Here is a 10,812-nt window from a genome sequence, read left to right as displayed (position 1 = left end):
CGCCGGCCAGCCGCCCGGTGAGCCCCGCCGGCGCGGCGCCCCGCCCGGCGCCCCTCCGCGCCCCCTCCGGACGGCGGCCGAGAAAAGCCGCGCCGCCACGGCGGCCCAGCCTCGCCTCCCCCTCCCGGTCCTCCCGCGCGCAGCCCCCGCGAGGCGCGCCGGCACGCCCTACGTGGCCCCGTCGCACGCCCCCACCGTGAGCTTCAGCGCCCCCTGCTGGTGCAGCGCGCGCAGGGCCTTGAACTCCAGCGGCATGGTGTGCGGGCTGCTCTGGGACATGTAGCCGTACTTCAGGCTGTCGTAGTAGTGGTACTTGACCGGGCGCTGCGCCTGGTCGCGGGCGAACGGCCAGAAGCCGTACAGGTAGATCCTGTTGCAGAAGCGGGTGGCCAGCGTGTACATGAGGAGGCCGGTGGTGGGCCGCTTGATGTAGACCTTGTTGGTCAGCCAGTACCTGGGGGGGAAGAGCACATGGTGAGAAGGGCGGCTCGCCTGCGCAGAGCCGCCGTGCGGCGCGGCGCTTCGCCATCTGCGCGGGCCGCCGGTCTGTCCCCGGGTGCTGCTGTCAGCCCTGAAGGCCCTGGGCAGCTCGGCCGGAGTCCCGCCTGGCCTAAGCCTAAGCCTAAACCTAAGCCTAAGCCTGCGCGGTGAGGCGAGGCGGGCCGCCGGCTGGTGGGCTCCCTGCCGCAGAGACGCTCCCCAGCCCCCAGAAGGTGGTCTTGCTGGCGCCACGGGAGGAGCCTTTCCTCCCGGGCGCTTTAGGAACGGGGGTGCTGCTTTTTGGACCCAGGCCCGCTGCAAGTCTTCCTGTGCCGTCACGCACTTACAAAGGCTTTATTCCTTGCTTTCATCTGGCTTTGTTTTGTGCTGATTTTGTTCCTTATTTTAAAGTTTGCACTAAAACCAGCATGTGGAGTGAGTGTCGGGTCTCAGTACCTTCCTGAGAGAATGACCCGAGAAGCCCCAGAAAAGAAGGAGGATTCTGCCACTGGTCCTGGAGGTTACAAGAGTCAGGATAAATGGGCATGCAGGAGGCATCCAGGTGGTAGAGGCACCTCAGATTCTCATGCTAAAATTAAAAGTTCCTGTCAGCTGCAGACCTTGCTGCAGGTGCTTCCCCCACTTTGTGAACCTGCAGGGGAAAGGACCCAAATGGAGGGGACTTGCTGGAAAGAGCATGAGGACCCGCGAAGATCAAAGTCAGGCCCAGCAGTCTCTTCACAGAGTTGCCTGTAGAAAACCCCTTGGTACAACATCCATGTTCCCAGCAACTGGGGCACATAGCCGTACCACCTCAGATACGGGGGGTAGCATTTAGCCATTAGGACCAATAGCCATGCAAATCCCCCCCCCAACCATGAATCTGTCCAACGCCCCTTTAATTTTCTGCACCTCTAGTGTGTCTTCCCATTCTTCGCTTTTTCCCTAAGTCTTAGTAGTCTACCAAGGGCTGTCAGTTATTGTTTTAAATTCAGAAATGTGTGCAGGTGCAGTCAGGTGAAAGAGCCAGGCCTGATCGAGATTTAGGCCTGGTCTAGGCCAACATGGGGAAGCTGCTCCTAGGATGCAGCAGGATATTCCCTGTGGGAGGATGATTACATTTTCTTTATATCCTGTCTTTCTCCCTCTTGCAAGGAAGCCAAAGCAGCTTGCAAGGTTCTCCGTGTTATCCTCAGAACAACAGCCCTGTGAGGTAGGTGAAACTGAGTTTCTGTGACTGGGCCAGAGTCACCCAGGGAACTTCATGGCTGAGTGGGGACTAGAACCCAGATCTCCTGAGCCCCAGTCCACAAGTCCAAGCACTACACCGTGCTGTCTCTGCAAAAAGAAAACTCTCAGCAATGGAAATCGCCTCTATTTATCGTGCCAGGCAGAAGGTTAGGTTGTAAATTCCAGTGCAGTTTTCCATGTTCAGCCTTCTTGAAAATATCCAGGAGGGTTCCGGGACATGATCCCAGCAAAAACGAAGCCTGAAAGTTGCAAACTGGTGGGGAGTCCTGCATTCCACCAGATCTAGGTCTGAAGGGCAGCTCATCTGAGCGCTCCCTGAGCTTGAAGGCAATGCAAGAAGAGCCAGGATTCACACAACCAAGATCTGCCTTCTGTTGGCAAAAAAGTCCCACTCGGAGATGGAGCCTCCGCCACACAGAATCGCAGTGGCGTCGTCCTGCTGCTGGAAGACACCTCAAGGAGCCCAAAGGCATCTGCAAACACGAAGCCCGCAAAACACAGACTCGCGGCATTTGCACCTCATGGGGCAATCCGACCAGTGCGCCCCAGGGCTCCTTGCCGTTCAGGGAGCGGGCCCCTGGGCAGCACATCTGGATCATGCGTTGCCGCCATGTGGCCAGGGCTGCAGACGGCGAGCAAATGGCCATCTTCTTTTTACCCACAAAGTCCACGGTCCCCCTGAGCACGGCACTCTCCTGTTTTGCAAAACAGCTGGGGACCGTAACGAAAACTAATTAATTTTGCAGCCACAGTTGATGCTGCGCTGGGGGTATGTGGGATCCCGCATCAACGGCAAACCATTACTGAGCAAGACTCCAGGTTTTAATTAGAAGGCAAAGCAATCTTGAGAAAGGCTGTAATTATTGCAGTACCACCATCGATTGGGTACACCAATCAGCGCAGCTATTAAGCATACGGTTTCTGTTGACTCGGGCAGCTGGGAAAACGTTCAGAGACACCTGCCAACCGATACCTCCTTTTTCAGCAAGCCGTTCTGGCAAAGAGAACGCTTTTCCCTAAGCCTGCAAAAGAGCATTTGTAGAAATAAAGGACTGGGAATTTAAGTCACTGGGATCCCGGAGGGACCGCAGGTGCAGCACAAGGAGAGCAGAACTGGGTAGAAGCCATCTTAAGTTCAGGTGGTAACTGGTGGAAACAGACACAATAGCTTAAAATTCCACTCAGTCAAGATGGGTGTGGGATTCGTTGAAGAGCAAAAAGCGTGTGCAGGGAAGGGGAAGCGAACCTTCCATGGCTCACTTTTCCAAATCCAGAAAGACATTTGTCAGAATTTGTCAGGGGAGCTAGCGGGGTGGAGTGGTTCCAGCAGCCGTGCTGAGGGTCGTGGTGTCTGGGAATGAAAAGAGTTGCAGTCCAGCACTCCTGGAAGCACCAGCTTGGGGAAGTCTGGCTTAGCATGTTGGACGAAGACTGGAATCAAATCAAATGTGAGTCAGGTTTGCATCTCCACTCAGCCCTGAGGCTCCCCGGTGGCCCCTTCTCAACCCAACCGGCCCTACGGTGATGTTGCAAGGATGGAATTTACTTATTTGATGTTCATCCTGCCCCATTAGCCAGAAGAGTGCCTTTAGGGAGACAGAAAATCATGTACACCTCCTTGAGCTTCTTGTAGAAAAAGAAGTTAGAGTCTATTTAGTAGACCAAAATAAAGAGACTCCTCCCCGCACTCAGCCAGGCATTCAGACTGATGGGGGGAAATGGGGAGGGGAAGCCATGGCAGGTGGGACAGTTCTGGTCCCGGCGGCTTGTGTGCCCATTGCTCTAGCAGAGGTCCTCACTACACTTTCAGAAGATGCAAAATTCCCTGCAGAGGGTGGAGGGAGGGGCCACGGGAGGAGCAGCCGGGGAGACATGGAGGCACGTCACCCACAGGAGGCCGCCTCCTCCTCCTGGCGCCAACCTGGAGCTGGGAAACAGGTTCTCTCCACTTGGGGAGGCTGGGGCTGATGAGGCCTCGGGGGACCAGCAGGACCCCCAGCCTGGGACGTCAGGCGGCAAGGGGGCCGCTGCAGGAGAGGCGAGGGCCAGGGCATGGCCGCCCACCAGCACCGGGAAGGTACGGCGGAGGTGATTGTTGTTGGGGACTCCCTGCTGAGGGGCACTGAGGCGGCAGTGTGCCGCCCCAACCTGGAGACAAGGGGGGTCTGCTGCCTGCTGGGCGCACGCATCCGGCATGTGAAGGACAGAGTGGAGCGTCTTGTTCGCTCCGGGGGTCACCAGCCAGCCGCTCCTGGTGACCAAGTAGGCACAAACAATGTGGCCAGGCAGGGTGTGGTCGGGATCACCAGGGACTTCGAGGCCTTGGGGAAGAAACTCAGGGAGCTGAAGGCCCAAGTGGCCTTCTTGTCGATCTTGCCAGTCTGGGAATTTGGGCCAGGCAGGGACAGGAGGGCCTCCAAGGTGAACGACTGGCTTAGGGTTTGGTGCCAGAAGGAACAACGCTTCGGGTTCCTCGACCACGGCACCTGGTTTCTTGCCAATGGACATCTGGCAAGGGACGGGTTACACCTCACGAGGATGGGGAAAAGGTCCTTTGGAGATGCTCTAGCGAGCTTCATCTGGAAGACTTTAAAGTGAGCTGGGGGGGTGGGGGGGTTCAGGCCCCCCAGAAATGTGTCTGCACTGGACAAGTGTGGGGAGAGGATCAGGGCTCTGGGAGCAGGGTTTTAGAGGTACTGCAGGGACTGACAGGACTCCTACAGAGAGGGGCCAGGTAAGGAAAGGAAGCGGTGGGAAGGAGTTGAGGTGCACATACACCAATGCTAGGAGCATGGGTAATAAGCAGGAAGCGCTTGAAGCTCTCCTGGGAATAGGAGGGTATGACCTGGTTGGAATCACAGAAAGGCAAATCTGGAATGTGAACACAGAGGGGTATCACCTTTTTAGAAAGGTCAGGAAGGGAAAGAGGGGTGGGGGCGTAGCTTTATATGTCAGGGAAGGGATGGGATGCAGGGAGATAGGATGCAGCACAGATGGGGATTCGGTGGAGGCAGTCTGGGTGAAACTTTGGGGTTTTGACAGGGAAAGAGACCTGACAGTGGGGGTATGTCATTGCCCTCCAGGTCAACTTGAGACCCTGGATGATGTCCTGACAGGCCAGATTCTAAGGATATCTCGGGGGAGAGACACAGTAATTATGGGAGATTTCAGTCTCCCGGATATTAGTTGGGAGACTCACTCGGCGGTGACAGCCAGGTCACGTCGCTTCCTAGAGGCTATAGAGGAAGGGTTTTTCATACAGAGGGTCTGAGAGGCAACGAGGGGGGGAAACATCCTTGACTTGGTCTTGACCAATAGGGAGGAGCTGATAGATGAAGTGCAGATTAGGGGAGCTCTGGATGCGAGTGATCACTCCATCCTTTGCTTTGAGATCAGGGAACTGGGAACGTGCAGCAGGTCGAGCACTAGAAGCTGGGACTTCAAGACGGCCAACTTTGGCCAACTGAAGGCCAGACTGGGGAAAGTCTCCTGGGATAGGTTACTCGAAGGTAAGCGAGTTGAGGAGGGGTGGATAGCACTCAAAAGGGAGGTTTTGGAGGCGCAAGCCTTGACGATACCTCTAGTCAGTAAGGTGGGGAGGCAGAGGAGAGCGCCGCCATGGATGTGAAAGGAGGTGGTTAGAGGGATTAGACGAAAGAGGAACCTCTGTAGGAAATGGGTACTGGGGCAAATAGACAAAAGGGAATACCGGGAGGAGGAGGCCCATTGCAGAAGGATTCTTCGCAAGGCTAAGGCTGATTATGAGCTGAGACTTGCCAAGAATATCAAGAGCAACAAAAAGGGCTTCTTTCAGCATGTAAATAGGAAGAGGAAGGGGAGACAAGTGGTGGGACCACTACATAAGGAGGAAGGAGATCCAGTGACTGATATGAGGGGACAGGCACAGATGCTAAATGACTATTTTGCCTCTGTGTTTTCCCCAAAGCAGGATGGGGGATATCTGCATAGGAGATTAGATGAGGCTGGGGACTTAGGGGCACAGATTAGGGTCACCCCCCTTGAAGTCGAGGGGCTCCTCAGGGCATTGGACATTACAAAGATGCCAGGCCCTGACAGGTTACACCCGAGAGTACTTAGGGAGTTGGCAGGGGTTCTCTCACACCCGCTGGCCTCCATTTTTGAGACCTCATGGAGAACAGGTGATGTTCCAGAGGACTGGAGGGTGGCATCAGTGGTCCCAATTTTCAAAAAGGGTAGTAGAAGGGACATGGGGAATTACAGACCAGTTAGCCTTACCTCCATTGTAGGAAAGACAATGGAAAGGCTCATAATAGAGAGAGATCTAGTGATGCTAGAAAGGGAAGGGAGGCTGACAGCCACACAACATGGCTTCCGCAAAAACAGGTCCTGCCAGACAAACCTTGTGGAATTCTATGACAAGGTTTCGAGATGGCTAGATGGAGGGGATGCACTGGATGTGGTTTACCTGGATTTCAGCAAGGCCTTTGACAAAGTGCCCCATGATATCCTGGTGGAGAAACTGAGGAGTTTTGGGATACACCAAAGCACTGTCCGGTGGATTAGGGCATGGCTGCCTGACCGAAAGCAGAAGGTCACCATTAGCGGGGAATCATCGGGATGGCGGCCAGTGACAAGCGAGGTCCCCCAGGGCTCTGTCCTGGGGCCGATCCTGTTTAATCTTTTCATTAACGACATGGAAGAAGGGGTGAACAGTCTGCTGATCAAATTCGCAGACGACACTAAAACTGGGGCAGTGGCCACAACTGAGGAGCAGGTACTCCAGATCCAGAAGGATCTGGACAGACTATGGAAGTGGGCAGGAGACAACAGGATGGCGTTCAATGTGGATAAGTGCAAGGTCTTGCACTTGGGGCATAGGAATGGGTGTCATAAGTACAGGTTAGGGGACAAGTGGCTGGAGAGCAGCACTTGTGAAAGGGACCTTGGGGTGCAGGTTGACTACAGGCTAAACATGAGTCAGCCGTGTGATGCGGTGGCCAAGAGGGCGAACGCCACCCTTGGTTGCATAGCCAGAAGCGTGGCGTCTAGATCGAGAGAGGTATTACTGCCACTCTGCACGACTCTGGTGCACCTGCAACTGGAGTATTGCGCTCAGTTTTGGGCCCCTCATTACAGGAAGGATATAGCCAGGTTGGAGTCAGTGCAGCGTAGGGCCGCAAGGTTGGTGGCCGGTTTGCAGGGGATGCCGTATGAGGCAAGACTGAGGGAACTGGGTCTCTTCAGCCTGGAGAAGAGGAGACTCAGAGGGGATCTGTTGGCACATACAGGCATGTGAGCGGGTGTCACGCGGAGGTGAGCAGAGACCTGTTCTCCCCTGCAGAGGAAAGCAGGACACGCTCCAACGGAGCCAAGCTCAGGGAACCAAGGTTGAATTAGATGCCAGGAAGTACTTCCTGATGGTTAGAACCCCGAGGGTGTGGAATGGGCTTCCACAGGAGGCGGTTGAGGCCCCATCGGTGCGGGTGTTCAAGGATAGGCTGGACGTGCACATGGTGGGCATGTAGTGAGCGGAGCCGGCTGGAGCCGGGGTCAGACTAGATGGCCCAGGAGGCCCCTTCTGACTTGCTCTGTTTCTATGTTTCAGCCATCACTGGTCTAGAGAAGCATGTTTGAACTGCCCAGAGACCTATGACTATTGGGCAGTATAAAAAATAATGAGGGAGAGCAGAGGGAGAGGACAGAGGAGGAGGAGGAAACACTGGCAGCAATAACTCCTCCAAATTCCAGGGTTTCTTTTTGCCCAGCCATTCTTGGAACTTCCTGCATGCCAACCAGGTGCTGAGCTACATCCCCAGCAATCGCAATACATGCAGGATTTGTGCATTTATGCATGGTTTTGAGAAGCTCATGCTGAGCCAACCACTGTGCCTGCCATTGCAACACAAGACGTGAGAGAATTGCTTCCAGGGGCCCAGAATGGGGTGGGTGGGCTCGGCCATGTTTGCCCTTTCCTTAATGGACCCCGGTCATTCTCCGGCTTCCCCTTATCAGATTGCAATTGCAAGTCACCCCACCACCCATTTGGGCCCTCAGTGCCCAGATTCTGCCCCAGCTCGGCCTGGTGCTGAGTCGCCAGGGCTTGCTCTCCAGAAGGACGAGCACGGCCGGGGATGGCAGCGGCCTCTTGGGTGCAGAGGACGGTGAATTAGCCGCCAGCTTTAAGCCTGATGCTCCCCTCCTGCTGCAGCAGAGCGTGTGCCATATGGCTGCCTGTCTTGTTGCCTTCTTTTGGCTGAAGCGTTCAGCCTCTCGGTGCTTGGGGCTGTAATTGAATTAGCTCCGTTCGGCACCAGCTGTTGGCTTTCCTGGCCTGCACTTCCGCCTTGTTCATGACTGCAGGATGCGTCCTGTAACAGACGGCTCTCCTCTGCTGAGCGCACCCCTGTCTGTGCACGTCCGGACGGACGCCAGTGTCGTGCTCCTCAGAGACGGGAAGCAGCAGAGCCGGCTCCAGGGCCAGTGGGGGCAATCCCAGTGTGCAGCCCCTCTGGCCTCTGTTGTGCCCCCCCATCTCCACTGAAATCCAGCCTCAAAAAGGGGGAACTTCCCCCATGCATGCATTTAAAAAAACATGTTCTGGGTAGCTGCTGCGTTTTGTGCAGCAGCAAAACAAAGAGGTCCTTTCAGTCTTTTCTTTGCTGCCCACATCAATTCTCTTTGCCACTGCACCACTGAATTTCAGAGAGGGGGCAGGAATACAGCTCCCAATGGGTTTGGGGGGGATTAGCCCCCCAAACATTGCCAGCTCTGACGTACGTGGAGGCTGTGACTACTTGCAACACCCCCAAATTTAGACAGAGAAACCTCTGGGTGGTCAATCCTTTCTCCCCACCCCCCATGCAACTGCTATGGAATGTCCCCATTTCAAACCTTCGAGAGAAGGGTGGTTGCGCTTCTGTCTGTGTGGCACGAGCGGCTGTTTAGAGCGAGCCTTACTTGGGACAGCTGCTCTTGGGCCTGGGCCTGGGCCTGGGCCTGGGCCTGGGCTGCTGCACGACAAACCAGCAACAGAAACGCACGCCACTCCTGCACCGGGTATCCTGCTGACAACTTCCAGCACACGCCAACACACAAGCAATCACAGGATTAGGAGCCGATGCTTTAAAGGGCTTATTTCATGCAAACCACTTAATTACAGCTTGAAAAGGAGCAGGCGGGAGTAATCCCCTTTGTTCCCCCTCCAGCTTGCACACACAGTGAGGCTGGGTCCTGTCCAGCCTTCCCTCTCCCACAGGGAAGCCGGATGAGGCTTCAGACGCAACGGGAGCGCACACGGCCTCGCCTGCACGTGCGCTTTGGCGGGGGCCACACCGATGGCCCAGCTGTGGGGGAACTGGGGCCACTCGGCCTGGGGGAATGTTGACACCTTCTCTTCCTTCCAGCTGCAACTGCAGCTCTTCTGATCCTGCCTGGTCTGGCCAGGCAGTCCAGGGTCAAATTCTGCCCCCACCTCAGCATCCCTCGGAAGGACATTGCCAGCCTTCTGCATATTCAGACATGCTGTTAAACCTGTCCCATTTCAAGCTGGGCAGGGAGGGGTGGGATTTCTCAGTTCCTCTGCAAGCCAGCACAGCACACCTCTCCCTGGGCATTGGAAACAAGCCCTTCAAGGGGACTTCCAAACAGGAGCCTTTGTCCTCCACCACAAAACACCAGGAGGTGAGTCAAACAAAAACCAGATTAACATTTAAGCAGAGACAAAGCTTGGTCATCTGATGAAGGTGAAGGCCCTGCCTCCTCCTCTGGTTCTATAAGTCACCCTTCAACATCTAATTTCCCAGGGCTGCTGCACAGGCATGACCGGGGAGGCCTGCTTTGTTTCTGTTTTAATACAGAGGTGGGGGACCGGATTCGATTAAAGGCTCCTCAGGGTGGACGAAAAGAGAGGCTCTCTTTCTCCTTGAGAGGTGTGCGTGTGTGTGTGTGTACAATCCACCCCTCCAGATAGCATTTCTTCTCATAGGGCAAAGGATATGTGGATCAATTATATCTCCTCCTGCAGATGAAGAAGATTGCTGAAGGCTGGCGTGCAATTTAAATGGGAAAAGGGAGCAAAGCGCTCCCACAGGCAAGGTTAAATGCACGTTTCTCTCCAGCAACTCCGCTCTGGTGAAACTGGCCTTGTCCCACACCTGCCTCGGTAGCATTAAAGGAACATGTCCAGGAATGCCCCTGCACCTCATCTCATTTGGCCCAAAGGGGAATTCCGAACCTCCCCAAATGTTAGATTTTGGAATCGGCGTTTGACCCTGTGCCCAGTTGTGGTTTCAGGCCCGGCTCACCCTCGCACGGCGTGCAGCAGGCGCAGGGAAGGGTAGGCCATGCGGACGCTGATGTGGTGCTTCAGGACAAGTTCGTTCACCCGCTCCACGCGGTCCTTGCCGCCCTTGGCCATGAACGCGGGGATCCACAGGATGCTGCCGTTGAGGCCGTGCAGGCGCTGAAGCAGCTTCTCCCGCCAGGTGTCGTTCACCAGGTCCTCAAAGGCACGCTGGATGACCGAGGGGTTCATGGTGACCAGGTCCGTCTTGGAGCCCACGTCTTGGCTGTACTCCTGGACGGGGGCGAGATTGCATCTGCAAGTGGAACACCAGGAGGCTCTTTATGGCATGATGCGATGTGCACTGCCCAGAGAACCGTCTCCATTAATGGACGGTATAGGAATCAATCAACCCATCCAACAAACAAGCAAAATGCAATCTGCAAAAGAAGTGGTAGCACTGGAGAAGATACGGAAGGAGAGGCTTAAAGGATCGGTGGACAGGTCATGTGTGAAGAAGCAGGGCAGGTGTGCTTGGGCACCCACTGAAGGCTGCTGGCGCCACTCCTCCTCCACCACTGCATCCTGCTGGTTCACCTGTTTCAGGACCTGCGCTGGTCTGGTGCCAGAAGGGAAGCAACCACCACAGCATTCGCAGGGTTGGCCAGGCCCTGCTGGAGCTCTTGGCCTCCTGATGAGTGCCAGCAGGGAGCCCTGGAGGAACAGCCCTGCAAGAGCAAGCTCTGCCCTGCCAAACCGGCCTCAGCCACGCAGGTCCTCCTGCTTGCTGTAGTGCGTGCCCTTGCTCAGCCCTCGCT

The 10,812-nt window shown here is 55.7% G+C and overlaps 1 protein-coding gene across 2 annotated transcripts in view; it reads right to left on the bottom strand.

Annotated features, from left to right (window-relative positions):
- Positions 1-168: 168 nt before the first annotated feature.
- ST8SIA2 (ST8 alpha-N-acetyl-neuraminide alpha-2,8-sialyltransferase 2) overlaps positions 169-10,812 on the bottom strand; it is a 33,830-nt gene continuing 23,186 nt past the window's right edge. For both annotated transcript variants that reach the window (XM_044445058.1, XM_044445059.1), the window contains 2 exons: positions 10,017-10,310; positions 169-454 (listed from right to left, as the gene is read on the bottom strand). In XM_044445058.1, coding sequence (XP_044300993.1) covers positions 169-454; positions 10,017-10,310 — 580 coding nt within the window. The remainder of the gene's footprint in view (positions 455-10,016; positions 10,311-10,812) is intronic.

This window comes from Varanus komodoensis, unplaced genomic scaffold, assembly GCF_004798865.1.
Source record: "Varanus komodoensis strain SLA01 unplaced genomic scaffold, ASM479886v1 scaffold46_3, whole genome shotgun sequence".
NCBI classification, from domain to species: domain Eukaryota; kingdom Metazoa; phylum Chordata; class Lepidosauria; order Squamata; family Varanidae; genus Varanus; species Varanus komodoensis.
The sequence above is the reverse complement of the archived record's forward strand: the minus strand, read 5'-3'. Positions and strand labels throughout refer to the sequence as shown.